Below are 21894 nucleotides of genomic sequence, written 5' to 3' on the forward strand. Positions count from 1 at the left end.
CGTATTTTCCACTTAAATATCCCCCCCCTCTCTCTGGGTGAGGTGTGGTCTCCACAGTGTCCTCCCCTTGGGAGGGATACCCCCCGACTAGACCTGGGCTAGCCTGTCTCTATCTTTTGGGTAGTCAACTTGTCCCCAAAGGGCCGTTCGACACTCATAACTATGTTGGGGGAGGTTACTTGTCGGCCTGGTGCGCTGGCTACGAGGCACACAGTTGTCTGCCCGTCACACACCGCCAGTTCACGTAACACAGTTCAGCCAGTTGCAGCGTTTTGTATAGGGACCCCTAGTGTCACTTCATCAACACAACGTCGACTGAGTGACAGATAGGGAACGTCATGGTTACTTTCGTAACCTCCGTTCTCTGATGGAGGGAACGAGACATTGTGTCCCTCCTGCCACAACGCTGAACTACCCACTGAAATGGCCAGACCTTGTCTCGACTCCTCAGCATAAAACCTGAATGAGTGGCTGCATACCAGCTCCTTTTATACCCGTATGTTCGGGGGAGTGGCATGCAAATACCACTCGCCAATTTTTATTGGCCTTTTATCAAAGGCCAGAGGTGTCTCAGGCTCCCAAGAGTGACCCTTAGTGTCATTACATCGACACAATGTCTCGTTCCCTCCATCAGGGAACGGAGGTTACGAAAGTAACCATGATGTTTTTGAGGTCATTTCTAGAGTTCCCATAATTCAAATCGCAGGCAGCTTGTAACGTAACTGGCTTGTGATAGATTGCAGATGGGTGTGTAACAGCGTGTCGTTTCTATTGCAAATTCAGGCAAATTGGCCAAACAACTTGGTCTTGACAAGCCAGACATGAAAATAGTTTGGAAATCAAAAGATAAGGGTAGGTGATAAGACATTGTATGTATTGTATGACGAAAAAATTTATTTCAAAAGCCTTGGCACTGTGTACACTAAATAAAATGTAATGTTTCCAATATTTACCTTTTCATTCTAATTTTGCAAGGGGACAGTAATGTACGTTATTTGAAAAATGTCTATGGTGAACCTATTTACTAAAACTTACTGATTTAAAATGATGATCGTTATTATTATTAAAGCATTTAGTTTTTTATAATGAGGAAACGTATAATTGCATGTAAATAGTTCATTATGTTATGTATAATGAATTGAACGAGTTGAATAATGTAAAAGAAAAAGCAGTGTTTATTCATAAACTAAAGCTCCCACTGCAAAATATGCCCCACCCATTTCTGTGGTCATGGGCTGCTATGTCTCCCTAATAAACACACTTGATTCAGCTCATCAGCTTGTTAGAAGAGGCTCCAAGACCTAAACTGTGTGAAATAAGGGAGACATCCTAAATGTGCAGTGTTGGTACTCCAGGACCAGGACTGGGAAACACTCTACCACAGTTTTGTTGGCTTAACTGAAAAGATCAGAATAAAATATAAATAACCTGTTTACTTGCTGTAGGCCTAGAGATTCACATGAAAGTTCACAAGCCAGACTGAGTGACAGATAGGGAACATCATGGTTACTTTCATAACCTCCGTTCTCTGATGGAGGGAACGAGACGTTGTGTCCCTCCTGCCACAACACTGAACTACCCGCTGAAATGGCCGGACCTTGTCTCGGCTCCTCAGCATAAAACCTGAATGAGTGGTTGCATACCAGCTCCTTTTATACCCGTATGTCTGGGGGAGTGGCATGCAAATACCACTCGCCAATTTTTATTGGCCTTTTATCAAAGGCCAGAGGTGTCTCAGGCTCCCAAGAGTGACCCCTAGTATCACTACGTCGACACAACGTCTTGTTCCCTCCATCAGGGAACGGAGGTTACGAAAGTAACCAGGATGTTTTTGAGGTCATTTCTGGAGTCCCCATAATTCAAATCGCTTAAAAAACATATTAAACTATGTTTTATTGAAAATATAAAAATGCAGAAAGTTTTTTGTGAGGGTTAGGGTTAGGGGATAGAATCTATAGCTCGTACTGTATAAAAATCATTATGTCTAGGAAAAGTCCTCATAAGGATAGCCGCACCAACATGTGTGTGTGTGTGTGTGTGTGACAAGTGCTAATGTAAACAGACTTGGCTGCGTGCATTGGAAAATTGCACTTGATCAGCATGTTTTCACTGAGTGTACAAGTTTTAAACTGTTATCATGGTGCTTTTGTGATAGTTTGGCTGTCTGTTTCAGAAAACAAATGTATTATATGCCTGAAAACACTGTTTGAGTTGCTGTTTGTGTGAATGAAAACCGCATCTGCACCTAATCAGCAGACGTGGCTGCATGCATGGGAAGATCACGTTTAGATATGATGACAAGCTGTGAATGGTTATCGTGGTACTCTGGTGACAATTAGGCTGTATGTTACATAAAATAAACATATTATGTTTTTGAAAAGACTCTTTGAGCAGCTGTTTATTTGACGAATGACAACCTATACTAACGTAAACAAATGGCAGCATGCATCAGAGGAAGATTGTGTTTGATGTATTGACTGTGCATATAAGAGATGTAAACTTTTTATTGTGGTACTTTGGTGACGAGTTGGATGTATGTATATAAAATAAACTTATTCTGTGGTTTAAAAGACTGTATGAGTAACTGTTTGAGCAAATATATATCACAGCCGCTTTACTAGCGCAGCCTGTGTCGGCGCAAAAGCCAATTTGAATGTGGCAGCTTGTAACGTAACTGGCTTGTGATAGATTGCAGATGGGTGTGTAACAGCGTGTCGTTTCTATTGCAAATTCAGGCAAATTGGCCAAACAACTTGGTCTTGACAAGCCAGACATAAAAATAGTTTGGAAATCAAAAGATAAGGGTAGGTGATAAGACATTGTATGTATTGTGTGACGAAAAAATTTATTTCAAAAGCCTTGGCACTGTGTACACTAAATAAAATGTAATTTTTCCAATATTTACCTTTTCATTCTGATTTTGCAAGGGGACAGTAATGTGTGTATGTTATTTGAAAAATGTCTACGGTGAACCTATTTACTAAAACTTACTGATTTAAAATGATGATTGTTATTATTATTAAAGCATTTAGTTTTTTTATAATGAGGAAACGTATAATTGCATGTAAATAGTTCATTATGTTATGTATAATGAATTGAACGAGTTGAATAATGTAAAAGAAAAAGCAGTGTTTATTCATAAACTAAAGCTCCCACTGCAAAATATGCCCCACCCATTTCTGTGGTCATGGGCTGCTATGTCTCCCTAATAAACACACTTGATTCAGCTCATCAGCTTGTTAGAAGAGGCTCCAAGACCTAAACTGTGTGAAATAAGGGAGACATCCTAAATGTGCAGTGTTGGTACTCCAGGACCAGGACTGGAAAACACTCTACCACAGTTTTGTTGGCTTAACTGAAAAGATCAGAATAAAATATAAGTAACCTATTTACTTGCTGTAGGCCTAGAGATTCACATGAAAGTTCTGGACACTTGCTGCATGAACAACTCTGTTGTGTATGTCTGTACAATAGCTAACAGAAATATGGTGACAAAGGCCTATGAGATGCATCTGACAAGTCTTGAAGAGGATCTACTGCCGGCTGCCCAGCAATGATGTACAGCCAATCTACGACAGTTGTTTATGAATTAAGGGCAAAGTGTGTTGAACATGATTTTATTCACATTATATATTCTCTCTGTGCATGCGTAGAAAAAGCTCAGTGACTTTTTGCTTATTTGATTCTGTAAAATATAAATTTTATTAAATAGGGAGTATGTCAGCATCACCAACTTAGTGAGCCAATAGGGGGCGGTAGATACCAACATGAGAAGCGTTTTGATTAGAACTGTAGGTCATCTTCCTTTTCAAAAGATGCAAAACTCAAGCCATTAGATTTTAAACCACATGACCTTTGATTTTCTACTCCTTTTTTCTGAATTCACCCTTACAGGGGATACACCTGCTGGAGTTTTTTCTGCATCTTTTATAATTTAATTCGATTTAGTAGTTAACCAATCAACCTTATGTAACATAGTTTTACCGAAAATTGAGAAAATATGAATATTGACCCCCATATTGCAATGCTGTCCACAATGGTAACGCTGTACTACAATGGAACTGCACTAATGCCTTTTCTCACTGAAAATGTTTATGGACAGTTGCATCAATTATACTATGGCATTTATTCATTTATCTGGAAGTGTTTAGCATAATATCATGAGATTTATGCATAAATAACACAATTATGATTTGTATTTCTTCTTTCAGACAAAAATGAACATGGCAATGTTTAATTGAAAGGGCAAGAAGAGTGCACCGTTAGCTCAGTGACAGTGAAAATGACATTGATAATTAACAATATTTAAGAATGCATGATAATGATTCATTCTGCTTTAGTTTGTAGGAGTTCCAAGTGTATAAATACATCAATTCATTTAAGAAATGTTCATTTGATTTAATGAGAAATGTATAATTTTTAAGAAAAACTAGCTTTTGGAACAATGTTGCAATATGGCAACATTTCCCTTTTTTTTTTTCCCTTCAAAATTTCTTTTTATTTTTGTTATTAGAACTATTTCCTGTCAGAAACTCAAAAGGGATAAATATCCCATTGTTAGAACATAATGTGCATCATTAACAGTGTCCCCCAAAATATTTGGACAGTTAAGCCACACTTAGAATTGTATGAATGCCATTGCACAATTAAGAGGAATTCATTTTAAAGAATAAAGCACAAGCATACGTTTCAAGCATTTTCACCAAAAAAAAGTTTGATAGGTTTGAAATGATAAAACAATAGACAGACTTTTCAAAATGAAGAAACGTTCTGATTGTCAAATGTTAGTGGAACATGTTCATAGTTTATGTGATGAACTACACATGTGGTTACTCTGCTAGGACACCTGTGTGAACTTAAGGGGAACTGACTTCACACATCCACTAAAAATCACATTTAAAACTAGATGGTTGAATTGCAAAAATGGCTATGAAAAGTAAAGTTAGTGCTGAGCAAAACACAACAACTTTTGTTTGCAGATGCCACTTGCTTTGATATTTTGTTTTCAAATGCAATTAAATGTATAATTGACAAGTGTGACTTAAGTGTCCAAATACTTTTTGAGATCAAAGTACAAGCAACACTATTCGTTCCATGCCAAAAATGGTTGCTTTAAACTTTACATGTAAAAAAAATAAATATTAAAATTCACAAAATAAATTCTACACAGTTTTCATTTGTCAGAAATATTTAATAAAAGTAATTACTGCTCTTACATTTAGAGTTGAGACATTTATCTCGGGCAACAGTATGCAGTGGCTCTAAATGACCATTTTCTTCCCCACAATGTACAATTTGTTCTGTACAAAAAAAAATGCTAAACTTTTTGTATAAAAAATATAAGTTAATTTAAAAATTAACTAACAAAATAACAATGATAATAATCAATAATTGTGGCAATAATAATAATAGAAGCAATATTATTAATAACAATAATAATTATCATAGTCTCTAAACATAGTGCATATGAGAGGAAAGACAATTGTTTGTGGATGATCTTGGTGAGTTGAGTGGTGCTGTATACATCCTCGCAAATCTGTAGGGGGGGTTGTAGCAATAGTCCAGAGCAAGCAAACACACACACACACACACACACACACACACACACACACACACACACACACACACACACACACACACACACACACACACACACACACACACACACACATGGACATACAGCATACTCACATGCACACAGGATCAAAAAGTGCATGCCTGCCTAAGATAGCACCATTAGAATGTAGCTTACAAACTCATTCTCTCTCAACACATAGTGTGCATACTGACACACAACCACTGGAAGCCATGTTTAACATTCCCTATCTGACGATGCACTGCTTTGGTACACTTAAAAACTAACAGGCATCTTGAAGCAGTTTGTGACAGTATTGACTACATTCACTCAGCAGTCCTGCAGTCAGCCAGAGCTCCATCACTGTCTGCAGGGTCTGCACATGCCTCTTACAGGTAAAAAACAAACAGACAAATGAAACAAATACTAGGCATTTCAAACTAAGGCATTATATTGATTATAACAAACATTTTCTAGGGATGCAGCTATTTTAAGTCAGCTTGACCATTAATGATCTAAAGATTCTATTTCCAAAGTATGCATTTTCAATTGACCCAGATCTGCAGCCACAAATAGACATTGATGGGGGCATGTCCCCCTCATTATTCAAATGTGTGGTTGATTACATTGGGGGTTTCAATAGAAGACTCTTAAATGTTTACATTTGGTCCCTCTCAACATTTTGAACACTTGAATTGACTCTTTGCTAAGCTCTGCCCCCTTGGTTACTGTTGTAGGCTCAGACACGTTTTGAAAAACATCTCATTGGAATTAATTGTTGTCGATTTTCAGGAAAAATGTGCTCAAAATGTGGTATGTTGAATGGATTGTAAGTGGAATGGATGCTATTCTTATGCAGGTTGGAATAAAGTGTGACATTGCAAAGCATTGTTAGACTACATCCACACTGATCCGTTTTGATTTGAAAACACTGCTTTCAGTTTCCTAAAGTCATGGTTTTCCAAAGTATGTAGTTATGGAGAGCTTTTTCGAAAAACACTCTAGTGTGGATGAGAGGCATAAACGCATAATCAATGAATGTGTGCTTTCATCTGGAAGACATATTTTTAGACTGTTTGCTCATCTGCAAAACGTCTATAAGAAATTTCCTCTCGGATGTCAAAAGGACATTCAGCAGATGTGTTTGAGATGATTTCAAATGTGTGTAAATCTGCTCTTTTTAAAATGTTTAGTAGATGCTTGTACACAAAATTTGAAACGCTTTTAAAAAGACAAGAAAATGGAAAACACACTGTATGTTTTCCTCTGGTATCAGCTACGTTGGCCTGTTTCTATCATTTTTGTTTAAAACTATCCAAACATACAGGACTTCCATAGACATGTATTAGAAAAGAGCAAAAGCTTTTCTGATAATATGTCAGATGGGAACAGTTGCTAAGGAATGATTGATCAGTTATGTTTTTAAGGCAGGGCTTAGCGAAGGGTCAGTTATTTGCCACATAACTGGACTATTTGAAGTAGGCAGTGTTTTTTTAACATATTTACACAGGGGACATGAATCAATAGTAATTGTCATCTTTTCTCCCCAACATTTTCAGCCATTAATCTCTTGCTTATTATTGTATCAGTTGACAGACTAGGACAGTGATGCACGGGGAAATAAAAGGTCGAAAGTGATTTGTCGTGCCTACAATAATAAAAATGATCATTTGGGGAAAATAATTATTAAGCAGAAATTGTTTCATAATATCCAACCTGGTCTCATAGACTCACGTTACTATACCTACATTTTTAGCAAAACATTGTACGTATCGCGGCAGTTTTCTGGTAAAATGAACACAACAGGAGCTACAACAACAATTATTTTTTTTCCCCTTAAACACAAATTATGATTAAATCGACAGATTAAATCGACAGTTCATAAACACTTACTTTTGTTCTGTTCCTCACACAATGCTATTTTATGACATAAAAACACTTTGACTATAGTGCATTGCTAATTAGGCGATACTTTTCAACATTTGCATTCAGGCCCGGATCTACAGTAGAACGGTTACATTAGGGGGGCAATATCATATGACTGGGGGGCATCGATGGGGGTGGGGGGAGTTTTTTGTGTGCGCGTCTTCAATTCCAGCACATTTCATTAGGTTTAGGGTTAGCGCCATGATGATACAATTCAACCCTTTGCTTTACTTGTGCTTGGGGAGGCATATGGATAATTTAGGGGGTCAAAGCCCACCCCAGCACCCCCCTAGATCCAGTCCTGTTTGCATTACCTAATCAATCCAGTTTACAAGCTTGTTCAAATTGCGCAGTAGCTCAACTGATAGACTGTTGCACTTGTGATGCAAAGGACCTGGGTACGAGTCCTGAAGAGAATGCGAGTCGACAAGTGAGTCAAAAGTGTCATAGAAGCGACACAAAATATTGCGGTTGCTTCAGCGTTTTTCATTTTACATGTGCTTTTATTACATTATCGGTTAGGTTTAGGTTTTAAAGTAGGTAAGTCGGTTTTGTTCATTTAAAACTATAGAGTAGGGATGTCCTGATACAATTGTTTGGAGAACGAATACGAGTACTGATACTTCCTTTTCTGTACTCACCGATACTGAGTCCGATACCCGTTTTCTTTTTTTTTTCTGAATTCCATATCAACAGTTTATTTTAATTTTAGCTTCAAAATGGTGTTTAAATAAATGTATTCATTAAAACTTTAATCAAATGAAAAGAGAACAATTAATTTTAAACATAATATTGTATTATTTTTATCAAATGAAATGCTTTCATACAGAACCTCACAGCACAATCCAAAATACAACACTGGAGTTATTTTTGTCAAATAATTTGCTGTGTAACAAAGCATCACAGATGTGAGATATTTCTTAATGCTTAAATATATTACAATTACTACTGATTTATTATTATTATTATTATTATTATTATTACTAGTAGTAGTAGTATTACAATGAATATAACTATACATTAGTGATATACACTCAATAAGCACTTTATTAAGAACACTATGGTCCTAATAAAGTGCCGGATGTTGTCTTCTGCTATTGTAGCCCATCTGCCTCAAGGTTCAACATGTTGTGCATTCAGAGATGCTATTTTGTTCACTACAATTGTACAGAGTGGTTATCTGAGTAACTGTAGCCTTTCTGTCAGCTCGAACCAGTCTGGCCATTCTCTGTTGACCTCTCTCATCAACAAGTGATTATTAAACCATAAAAGTCTGCTATAATTAAATAAATATGTAGTCTGTATGTGCCTTGTGCTACAAAGTGAATTAGCACTTATGATCGTGTTTTCTGTGTATGAGCAACTGGTGTCGGCACAGCACCGGCTCCACATATTCACTTTGAAGTGTGCAGATAATGGAAACTATATATTAAATATCAACGGTTTAATAATCACACTAGGACATAACGTGGTTTTAATTTGTGTGCTGTATGTTTTCATAATGACTTTCGTATGTAAGATGGTATCGGTTTTTGGTATTGGAGTATTTTTACAAGTACAAGTAAATGAGCACGTTATCATACCCCACTCCGATTCCAGTTTCAGGACATCCTTAACATAGAGCATTAACCAAAAAAATCTCATCTGTTTGGTAGAAAATGTAACTCCCTTTTAGCGCCACACAGAGGACATTTCACCTCGTAACTGTCGCGATACGTGTAATGAACCACGTAATGTAATTTTGCAAACTTAGTTTTCATGAGACCAGGCTGATAATATCTGTTGATTTTTTACATGTCTGTGATCACATTTGCATATCTAGTTGGCAGAATTATTTTATACATTTTAGGCTACGTCCACATTAATCCGTATACATTTGAAAATAGCACTTTCATTTTCGAAACGCTCTCTGTCCACACTGCCATTTTCAAGCGTTTTTCAAAGGTTTCATGTCCACACTAAAATGTATTAAAACTCTTAAATACCCTTACTGCGCATGTGAAAAACTGCCGTTCCATGTACGGGCTGAAACTTAATTGTCCTTGTGTTTCGTTGCAGGACAGCAATTCCGAGTCAATTTCACTCCGCCTTTGAAGGAATGAATTGTGAAGGCTGTACAAAGTAGCTTTTACCTTTAACAATGCTCTCAAAGTGAATAACAGGCACAATAATGCCGCTACAATGTGGGCAGCCATCTTGACTGTTTTGGGCTGAATGGATCACGTGACTACGTCACATGACAATAAATACATCATCGTTTTCAGATATTTCCATCTTCCCTGTCCTCACTACAACGCAAAGACGGCTTTTTAAATGTATCCACTTGGGAGAGCGTTTCGAAAAGCTCAGTTTTTGCTGTCAAAAACAGACTCAGTGTGGACGGAAGGCCAAAACGTGGAAAACAAGATGTTAGTGTGGACGTGACCTTATCTCCTGTCTGATATTTAGGCAATGGACCACAAAAACAATTATCAATGACTCTGTTTCTGTTTTCAGTGACTGTATGCACACTCAGTTTTTTTCTTACAATGATTTAAAGGGGTCATATCATTTTATTTTCTCATGAGGTCAACTTATAATGTTAATAAAAATTGTATTTATATTTTTCAAAAAAGTCATACCCCACTCAGACTCTTAGAATTAAACAAGCTGTTTTTTTGCTGCTGTGTCTTTAGGTCTTTTATGAAATCATCCTCTTCACTTTACAACAATATTTTGCTTCACTCACCTGCAAGCTGCGGGATTGCTGTCGGGTCTAATATTTGAAACTGCACTATCTTTCAATAACAGTCTTTTTATTACTGGATTACAGTGTGACAGTTTCACAAAACAAATTGAAATGTGTCACACAAACTGTTAAAATGAGATTGAAATGATCAGGGATCTTGTTTAAATACACTTCAGTCACTCATTTCTAAGGGATTCTTCAGAAGGATATGCAGAGCGGCAGGTGCTACACACAGTCAGAAACAGCACATATTTTCGACATTTTACTCTTATTCTTAGTTCTTTTGGTGTTTAAGAATAATCGTATCATAGTTTTTAAAGTACATCATGCACTTTTATCTCAAAAGATCAAGGAAAATTTGATTCCTTATGATATGACCTCTTTAAAATCAGTAATGTTAAGAGTTAAAGTGACAGGTTAAAGCTGATCTTCTTATCAGGATGGTAGAATCAGCAGAGAGTGCTGTGGCCTGCATGTGACTCAAATAACTTATGGCATCACAGAAGCTCTTTGCTTTGGACGGATGTGCTGTGGGGGATTTTTGTTTTCAACTCCACACAAATTAAGCTGTATTTCTTCTTTCAAGTACTGCAAAACATTTTTGCTCAAAGTATTATAGAAAACCTTCAGCAGACCACCAGAGTGGTGGGTTTACCGTGCCACATGCACTTTAAGTTTGACTAAACATTCCTTGTGTCCCTCTTGAACCATTCAAGTAGCTTTGCGTACAACTTTTTGACCACAGCAGGACATAAAGTACCATTTTAAACTACTCGAACCGTCTTCTAGTTACGAGTCATTGGATCGTAACTCAGGTTCGTATTTTAAGGCCTCTTTAATTGTAAGACCGCAAAATAAGCTGATTAAAAAAAAACACAAAAAAAATAATCATCTAAAATATGCAAAAGCGACCTGACAATAATGACGTCCATTTTGCCGAAAGATTCCCACACAGAGCAGAATTGAGTGCCAGACAACAACGATGCCCTGATGTCATCAGTGTACGCCTCTGTCACCTACTGAGGTAACATTATGTTTTGTTTATTTTCTTAATGTGTCCTTCCCCGCCTGCCATCTTTGCTTCCTCCTGTCTCTGCATGATGTGGGACTGTCCACAGGAAGTCCAGTGTCTCTGGCAGGGTGTAGGTGTTGCTGTGTTAGGTACCACAGATTCAGTTGTCCACTCTGACTGGTCCACTGTCTGATGTCTCGCTCAGTTCAGCCTCCTCGGTGGACGCCCACGTTGAGATGTCCTCTCCTTGCACAATTCGTTCCCATTGGGCCAAGTTTTCCCTGCAAACACACAATCACAACTTTAAATTGCTGTGTTTGTCAAACATCATCTTTCTGTTTAGCCAAAAAGGGTGATATTTAGTGGGTGTATGAAGCCAAATTTCCTTTTGTGAAATGATTTGCTTGAAAGGTGTGCTTGTGCAATCCTTCCTTAAAATAAATGCTACTTGCTTTGATATTTTGTTATATAATGCAATGAGATCCACACACGCACGCACGCACGCACACACACACGCACACACATACACACGCACACACACGCACACACATACACACACACACACACACACACACACACACACACACACACACACACATATTAGTGCTGTCAGTTGATTCAAAAATTTTATTGAAATTAATTGCATAATTTTTTTTTGTAGTTAATCGTGATTAATCACAGATTTTGAAAGTGCTGAAATTTGACACTATATATAATTATTTCTTGTCAAAATGTATTTATTTCAATCTTAGGAAAGAAAACAAAACAAAACAATATGTAACAATATAATGCTTTATTAACATGTTCCAAACAAAGCCTTCCACAAGAAATGCACTAAAATAGCACCAATTTGAGAAACATTAACACTTAGGTTGAAGACATTAAAACTCATTTTTTAACCACTCCACAGATTTAATATTAGCAAACTATAGTTCTGGCAAGTCGTTTTGGACATCTACTTAATTAGTAATTTTTCCAACAATTGTTTACAGACAGATTGTTTCACTTTTAATTGACTATATCACAATTAAAGTGGGTCAGAATTTACATACACTAAGTTACCTGTGCCTTTAAGCAGCTTGGAAAATTCCAGAAAATGATGTCAAGCCTTTAGGCAATTAGCTAATTACCTTCTGATAGGAGGTGTACTGAATTGGAGGTGTACCTGTGGATGTATTTTAGGGCCTACCTTAAACTCAGTGCCTCTTTGCTTGACATCACTGAAAAATCAAAAGAAATCAGCCAAGACCTCAGAAAAAAAATTGTGGACCTCCACAAGTCTGGTTCGTCCTTGGGAGCAATTTCCAAATGCCAGAAGGCACCACGTTCATCTGTACAAACAACAGTACGCAAGTATAAACACCATGGCACCATGCAGCCATCATACCACTCAAGAAAGAGATGCATTCTGTCTCCAAGAGATGAACATAGTTTGGAGCAAAAAATGCAAATCAATCCCAGAACAACAGCAAAGGACCTTGTGAAGATGCTGGAGGAAACAGGTAGACAAGTATCTATATCCACAGTAAAACGAGTCCTATATCAACATAACCTGAAAGGCTGCTCAGCAAGGAAGAAGCCACTGCTCCAAAACCGCCATAAAAAAGCCAGACTACAGTTTGCAAGTGCACATGGGGACAAAGATCTTACTTTTTGGAGAAATGCCTTCTGGTCTACTGAAAATTTTTTTAACTGTTTGGCCATAATGATCATCGTTATGTTTGGAGGAAAAAGGGTGAGGCTTGAAAGCCGAAGAACACCATCCCAACTGTGAAGCATGGGGGTGGCAGCATCATGTTGTGGGGGTGCTTTGCTGCAGGAGGGACTGGTGCACTTCACAAAGTAGATGGCATCATGAGGAAGGAGAATTATGTGGACATATTGAAGCAACATCTCAAGACATCAGCCAGGAAGTTAAAGCTCGGTCGAAAATGGGTCCTCCAAAGTTGTGGCAAAATGGCTTAAGAACAACAAAGTCAAAGTATTGGAGTGGCTATCACAAAGCCCTGACCTCAGTCCGATAGAAAATTTGTGGGCAGAACTGAAAAAGCGTGTGCAAGCAAGGAGGCCTACAAACCTGACTCAGTTACACCAGTTCTGTCTGGAGGAATGGGTCAAAATTCCAGCAACTTATTGTGAGAAGCTTGTGGAAGGCTACCCAAAATGTTTGACCAAAGTTAAACAATTTAAAGGCAATGCTATCAAAGACTAACACAGTGTATGTAAACTTCTGACCCACTGAGAATGTGATGAAAGAAATAAAAGCTGAAATAAATCATTCTCTCTACTATTATTTTGACATTTTACATTCTTAAAATAAAGAACTGATCCTAACTGACCTAAGATAGGGATTGATTTCTACAATTAAATGTCAGGAATTGTGAAAAACTGAGTTCAAATGTATTAGGCTAAGGTGTATGTAAACTTCTGACTTCAACTGTGTGTGTGTATATATATATATATATATATATATATATATATATATATATATATATATATATTCTAGCCCAGAAAAAAAGAATATTAATCACATGTTGACCTTTTGTGACAACTGTATGGGGTAAGTTATCCACAATGGAACCTGCCCTTAAATCAGTAGAACAGGTTTCATATGAATGTTTGAGGCCAACTAAAGTTGAAAAGGTAACATTAAAAAATATCAAAACATTATTGCCAACAGTTATTGATAAACTGTATACATTTCTGATATTTAAAACATCCCTGTCTTGATAAAAATGTGACAACATGCCCAGACCTGACTTTCATGAAAAGTACCTTTGTCCTAAGAACACATTTAAACCTTTTGGTGAAAATCTGCCTTCATAACATAGTCGAACCTTACCCGAATGTATCCAAGTGTGTTTTGATTATGTTCACTTGTTTACCAAAGAGCTTTAACAAAAATATGATGATAGTTAAAATTTACTTTGATGGATAGAATTCACAAACATTTTCTTATTTAAGAGTTTTGTTTGAAGTACGTGTTTGAAATCAACATACTAAACCTCTGCTAGAGGTTACAATTACAATCTGTAATGGATTACTTTTTGAAAAACTTACCCAACACTGTAACTAAGATATAGCCCTTGTGACACCTTCTCTGTGTCACAACTAGTCCCGGTCTCCCCTATGTCTGTGCATATCGCCCCGAAAATGACTAGGGCTGCAACTAACAACTTTTTTGATAATCAATTAATCAGATTAGGAAAAAAATTATTTCCTGTATTTCATTGAAAAGGCAAGTAAATCTATCCTACAAACATTGTACAAACTGAACACAAAAAAATACATATGTATGGAGGTATGAATTACATACAATGTATGAATCACAGAATATACATAAATTGCAAATTGCTTTTCACATTATTAAAAAAGCAGTTAGTCAAGTTTGCAAGCAACAGAACAGTTTAAATAATCATATTATGAATAATAATGAAGTAAAACAAAACCCCAAACTAAGTGTCTGGACATCGTTACATGATACTGTAATTTGTTTTTCCTGTAAATGTAATGACTAATAATAATAAATGATACTTATAAAAAAGATCATTTGAAATTAATCTGAAAAAATAAAATACAAAGGTATACCAATACTTGCAGTTAAGTATTGCAAATGCCATAATCATCAAAAACTACAGTACAATATAAAACTACTGACATACAGTCGATGATTGGAAGTATAAAAACAATATTACATTCAGATATATGCAAAATATATAAGTAGTTTAAAAGTGTAGGGGGTCTGACAGGAGGGATACAGGTGGATCTCTCTTCCGGATTATGGGTGTAGTTATTCACTAGAAATTCAAGTTTTTGATATCAACAATTCAGCCATTTCTTTTAATGAAGTTAAAATCACAGTTGTGGCTTGTAGTTTCTACAGATGCATAAATCATCGTTTAACAACCTCAGAGCCCATGGTAGGTCTATGCTGAAAGGTTTATACATTACCGTTAAAAATTAATTTCTCTATGGAGTAAATGAATGTTTTTTTCTTCCGGAACCGGACTGTTGCACTATATAAAAGCAATACTGTCAGGGCGGTCTGACCCAGACAGGGAAGAAAAATATTGGTCATTCTTAATTTGTCCTAGTTGTTTTTAGGCCTGTCCATTTATGCAACATGCAAGCCAATAAGAGAGGATGAAAATAGTTTTCTATTAGACTCTCCCTTTCAATTAGCAGAGCTGATTTTATTGGCCATTTATTGGTCCCTCTCTGATCTAACAATGACCAGGGCTATGGAGCATCTGGGCCCTCTGCCCACAGATTATGGCTTGAAAACCTGGTGCTGACTCAGTGACATGGCATTTCAGCTGCGCTGTCAACTGTGTTTGCATTCCTCATGGTTCAAGGTCAACGAGACTGGCAAATGTTCGAGCAGTTCGAGCAAAATATAGATATATGTGATTAATTGTAATTAATTTGATTCATTTATCAGCATATCATGTAATTAATTGGGTTAAAAAAATTGTATCAATTGACAGCCCTAAGAAAAATATCAATATATTATATTAAAGGTAATATATGTGCATCCATCCATCCATCCATATTCTAATGCCGCTTGTGCTGTGTAGGGTCACGGGTAGTGCTGGAGCCTATCCCAGCTGTCTCGGGCCGAATGCAGGGAAACACCCTGGACAAGTGTCCAGTCCATCACAGGGGCTAACACACACAGACATACACATTCACACTCTCACCTATAGGCAATTTAGATTTGTCAATTCACTTAACCTGCATGTTTTTTGGACTGTGGGGGAAACTGGAGCACCTGGAGGAAACCCACAAGAACATGGGGAGAACATGCGAACTCATGTGTACATGTATTAATTAATAATTAATCAGTACACCGTTTACAGTTGCCAAGCAACATAGCAACTTGGCACAATAACATAGTATTTAACTGATGTGCGGTCACTTCAAACACGGCTCATTCAATCAGATTTTGTCAAATAGATTCATAAATATTATGGCAGTGCTGAATCAATCGTACTGCAAAACCTTTTCTCACAATACTGTATAGATACTTTAGATCCCTGTATCGATATTTGTATTCATATACTTGTATTCATATAATGTCCTACTGTTCAAAAGTAAAGAAGCAGGTGGATAAAATAATCACAAACTCTGAGAACGATTGAACCAGATTCACTCTTTCTCTCGCGGACACGCTGGGTATCTCTCACGTGTTAAGCGCAGTTTCTACCGCGATTCAAATATGAAAACGTGATGCCTTTGCAATGTATTGAATCATGACATATGTTTAGTGATCCTATCGTGTGAGGTGGTTGGCGATACCAAACCCTAAAAAATATTGGCCTCTATCCTGTTTTCCATAAACATGCTTGAATAAAAGTGCTAAAGGGACAAAGATACTCCTCACTTAGGGTACATTTACACAACAACGATGTACTAAAAACGGAAAAGTTTCATGTACAGACGACAACGTTGTCAAAACGATCCCCGTTCACATGGATCTGCGAAAACAACTAAAAACGCTGTATTTATGCATGCCAGGCCAGTAGTTGTTGTCACTTTGTAAAGAAACACTACGCGCCTGCGCACATAAGCATTCTTCAACAGAGTGGTGAATACAAACAATGAAGATGGTGAAAGAATCGAGCAATTTTGTCTGCACAGAAGATGAGGCTGCTTTATTACTACAATTACTTTGCTGGAGAAGCATCAATAAACTCAAAATCTTGAGCAGCACAAACATAGTCCTGTAGTCCGCCATTGTAGTTTTGAATGTCTCGCGCGTTGTTTTGAAGTACTCGCGCGCATGCCTATAGACTGAAATCTCAAGATTATTCAATAAACTGCTCATTTTTACCATCACTTCATCTCCTGCCTCCTTCTGTATTACCCCTGCTGACTCTTGGGCTGGTAGGAGAGTAAGTTTACGTAAGCTGTTGATGTTGACTGGTTTTGGATATCAGAGAGACCTCTGATATATGGATATCTTCTGACGGAGAGAGAGGACTTGTGTACACTGGATCTAACATGCATTTTCAGTGCCTCATGTTTTCATATTCTAAGCATATCATTGAATACTGTACATGGCATCACATCTCTGTCTACAGGCTATATACATAAGCGGTGGGTGAATGAATTGCAGGGTAAATGTACATCAAATAAAATTAAGTAAATAAATAAATAACATTTAAAATACAAATAAATTTCCCCCATCTGAATCCATACATTAATTTCAAGATTTTCAAATTGCAGGTTCTGCCTACTGTACAATGTTCACACTCCATACAAAACACTCCAAATGAATAAATTGTTGATTGTTACTTGCACAGACACCAGTATTCATACTTATAATTATACATCTCAAATTGATGCCTATCAATCCATTATTCTTTATATAACACGTAATACGCGTGCGCATGACGTCATGGTTTTCACAAATTCGCATTTTTGTATGTTTACACGGAGACGATAACGTCATCGTTTTCAAAAACGTGCACTTTGAAACCCGTTTTCAAAAGTTTGCGTTTTCAGGCCCCAAAATGCCGTTGTCGTGTAAATGAACAGCCAAAACGCATAAAAAGTTTTCTGTTTTTAGTTGAAAACGTTGTTGTGTAAACGGCCCCTTAATGTGTTCACTGACAGTGCATCATGCCACAGCATAGGAACATTCATGCAGTCAAACTTAACTTGAGTACTGAGTACTTTATGTGACTGACCTGCAGGCAGTAAGTAGAGGAATGGAGGGAGGAAACAACTCTGACAGGGTTGTATAACAGGGAAGAGCCACCGCATTGTAAAACCCCACCTGAAAACATGAGTAAAACATGACTAAGGTACAACTAAAGACAGAGAGACAACATAAGATATCACATTTAGCATGTTTGCATAGCAACATGCAAACATTAGAATCTAAGGACCTTTTTCACATTGAAAACTTTGCTACTGGTGTACAGATGTAAATTGGAAGAAAAAAATACACTATTACATTTCCACAACTTTCCAAAAGAGGAGAAAAATAGAGAGAGGTAAATTACGGCAGACAGAAGAGAGAGAAAGATGCCAAATTCACTGTTACAGCAGCGATAACTAGTTTTATAATCAATGCCAACAAAAACTGCAGTCATATACATGTACATTAAAAACAAAACAAAAAAGTTAGATTTAGATATGTCATTACAGTCAGTGAAAAGGGTCTCTATTATTAGAATCACCTCTATTAGTGTTAGTCAACCCTTACAAAAAAAGCTAAACTAACCGCAAACTTGCCGCTCGTTATTTTCAAATGCAAATGAGCTTTTGATTTGCCGCAGATGTTTGCCAGACGTTTGCAGCTCTTTGCCGGTAGTGGTGAACCTCTGGCAAACCTTTGGCAACAATGGACAGTTTGCCACAAGTTTGCCGCAAAGCTCATTTGCATGTGAAAGTTATCAGTGGCGAATTTGCTGCAAGTTGGAGGATAGAAGATAGCTACCTATGTAGACAGTAGCTCACTAGCTTTATTATTACTGATTAATGTTTTACAGGTCAGCTTGTAAGAATCTTGTAATATGACAGACAGTCCTCATGTACCTGACCCTGGGGAACTTCATCCTTCTTATCCCTGTCCATCATAGGGATGGGCTGCATTCCAGTCTTCTTCATTTCGTCCCCCTATCATTATACACACAACAGCAAGAATCAATTCACTCACTGTGTCCTTATCAACTGCTACTGACATACAATACTGCAACTAAACTGATCTGTATGATCATTTGAACAACATTTGCAATATTTTTATTACAAATAGGCAAAACAGTTATTACCTCAGCCCAAAACTCAGCATAGATGTCATTGGCTGTGAGTCGTGTGACTGGCCATAGTTTGGTAACAGAGCAGAGGTCACAGGCAGTCATCATCAGACCAAACACACGGTCCCTGTGGTGGACAAATAACAATCAGCAATCAATCAAAAGGTGCAGACGCAGTGCAGACAATGTTTAGAACTGCATACTACCCTAATACTCTTACTATTTCTGCAGTATATAGCATGCATAATGTGAATCCTATGCACATTTTCTTTATACCATACATGGAATACCCAGATAGCCTACTACATTTGGCAAAATGTGCAGTATACTACAGAGCACAATGGGATGCTGTCCCACAATGGGATTAAGCATGTAACATAATAACAACAACATTTTTTTTTTTTTTTTTTTTTTTAATTTGAGATGACATTTTGAGGAACTGTAATTAAGATGACGGAGGAGGAATATGACCTCTGACCTGTGAGCACGGTTGTTCAGGTCCAGTGCCCCTGTGGCCAGCATTTCAGCCAGTTGTTTACGGTTGCCAAAATACAGAGCGAGATCTGTGGCAATGATGGCCTTCCTTATGATCTCCAACACCTGCTCATACTCACTGGAAGTCAGGTTGGAGAAAATATTGTGCCCTTCCAGCTATGGGAAAAAAACAGATCAATAAAAAAGCAAAAGCTCCACTTTTGGGGCATCTGGCTACGCTAGAGAGAGGAAGCAAAGCCGAAGGGCATGAGCTAAACAGAAACAGACGTACTAATTATTGGACCAAAAACCTCTAAAAATAAAATGCTAAAATATAATTCTCTTGATGGATGTACTGTTACGTTGTCTTCTACAGCAAAGAACTTCCACCTAAGAAATATTGCCAACATACAACACATGCTCACTTTGCTGACACTGAAAAACTAATTCATGCATTCATGACTTCAAGACTAGATTATTGTAATGCATTACTGGGAGGATGTCCAGCAAGTTCAATAAATAAACTTCAATTGGTTCAAAATGCAGCAGCCAGAGTGCTGACTAGACCCAAGAAATATAATAATATTAGCCCTATTTTACTGTCGTTACATTGGCTATCTGTTAAATTTCGTATTAATTTTACAATTTTGTTAACTACGTACAAAGCTTTGAATGGTCTAGCTCCACAGTACTTCAGTGACCTTCTGACCTATATTCCATCACATTTATTATGATCACAAAATTCTGGCTTGTTAATAGTTCCTAGAATATCAAAATTCACGAAAGGAGGTACATCCTTTTCCTATTTGGCTCCTAAACTATGGAATAGTCCCCCTAACACTGTTCGGGATGCAGACACACTCACTCAGTTTAAGTCTAGACTAAAAACACATCTATTTAGCCAGGTATAGACCTAATTTATCCATCAACTGACAATTAGGCTGCTTTAGTTAGGTCTGCCGGAACCAGAAACATCTATCATGATCTATGACTCCACTGCTATGTGTCTCTGAGTGATGACGACAAACTACAGCCGGTGCTAGCCAGACATAACTTCATTCGTTTACGATGGACTTCAGAGGATGAACTGATGCCAACTCCAACTGTAAGACATCAGATACTTCATATGCCACTGCCTGAACCTTGGACTTAGGATGGACCCCACCGAACCTCAATGAAATGACCTGCCGTTTGAACTGCGATGCACCTCATTGATCTCTGCCTGCATCATCTTAGTCTATTGATGGACTACACTCTTGAAATTGAATACATAGACTATCAATTAATTGCCAACAAAAGCCTTCATCAGCCAACTAACAAAGGACAATGCATCTATGTGAACTTCTGCAGTTAATCCAGCATGGTCTTAAAAGAAATTAGTCATTAATCTTATAGTTCTTACAAAATCTTTGTTTAAACACTAGCCCTTAACACTTACTTAGTTTACTAATCTTAAACCATGACTTGCACTGCACCTAAATAATTAATATAGGCATTATATTCATGTTTAGCCAGAGGGGAACTGGCCCCGACAGTGAGCCTGGTTTCTCCCAATGTTATTTTTCTCCATTAACCAACATCTTATGGAGTTTTGTGTTCCTTGCCACAGTCGCCTTCAGCTTGCTCACAAGGGTTCTAAATACAATTATTATTTAATTATTAAATTATTTACACAATTTACAATCATATTTAATCAAACTACACAATGGTCACTCTAAGACTTTATAGATATTACAGTTTTAATTTTTTTGTTAATGCATGATTTTCTGTAAAGCTGCTTTGAAACTATGTGTGTTGTGAAAAACGCTATACAAATAAAAATGACTTGACATGAAAGATTTCTTAAAGGAATAGTTCACCCAAAAATGAAATTTAAGACATTATTTACTGATAATCTTACCCTCCACTGAAGCTCGCATCTAGCTCACATTCGCATACAGAATTCAAGCTGTGCGATCAGATTATCAGTAAATAACAATGAAAGTTTCTGTCTTTTCCTCACACTAAGCTACAGTTTATGGCTTCAGAAGACTTTAAATACAGTGCACAAGTTGCATAGACTACATTTAGGACACTCTTAGGGTGTGTGTTTTATTTTATTTCTTTTTTTCTTTTTGAAACTTGACATCCACAGTCAATATGAACTGCCTTTGTATGGAAAGAGCTGCATAATTATGTGAAGATTATTCAAAAATGTCTATTTTGGTGTTCTTCTGATACAGAATTTGAGTCTGAAACAACATTAGGCTAGGAGTAAACAATGACAGAATTTAAATTTTTGAGCAAACTATTCCTTTAAATATGGAAATTAGAATTTAAAAATTAAATAAAAAAGAAAAAAGAGAATATATATATATATATATATATATATATATATATATATATATATATATATATATATATATATATATACAGT

At 37.0% G+C, this 21894-nt stretch overlaps 1 protein-coding gene across 1 annotated transcript in view; it reads right to left on the bottom strand.

Annotated features, from left to right (window-relative positions):
- Positions 1 to 5170: 5170 nt before the first annotated feature.
- Positions 5171 to 21894, bottom strand: part of LOC127412503 (cAMP and cAMP-inhibited cGMP 3',5'-cyclic phosphodiesterase 10A-like) — a 127092-nt gene continuing 110368 nt past the window's right edge. Inside the window, 7 exon segments of the mRNA XM_051648961.1 lie at positions 5171 to 11388; positions 11390 to 11424; positions 11426 to 11522; positions 17934 to 18022; positions 18787 to 18867; positions 19020 to 19131; positions 19483 to 19655. Of these exon segments, the coding sequence (XP_051504921.1) occupies positions 11271 to 11388; positions 11390 to 11424; positions 11426 to 11522; positions 17934 to 18022; positions 18787 to 18867; positions 19020 to 19131; positions 19483 to 19655 (705 nt within the window). The 3' untranslated portion in view covers positions 5171 to 11270.

This window comes from Myxocyprinus asiaticus, chromosome 21 (genome assembly GCF_019703515.2).
Source record: "Myxocyprinus asiaticus isolate MX2 ecotype Aquarium Trade chromosome 21, UBuf_Myxa_2, whole genome shotgun sequence".
Classification (NCBI taxonomy): Eukaryota; Metazoa; Chordata; class Actinopteri; order Cypriniformes; family Catostomidae; genus Myxocyprinus; species Myxocyprinus asiaticus.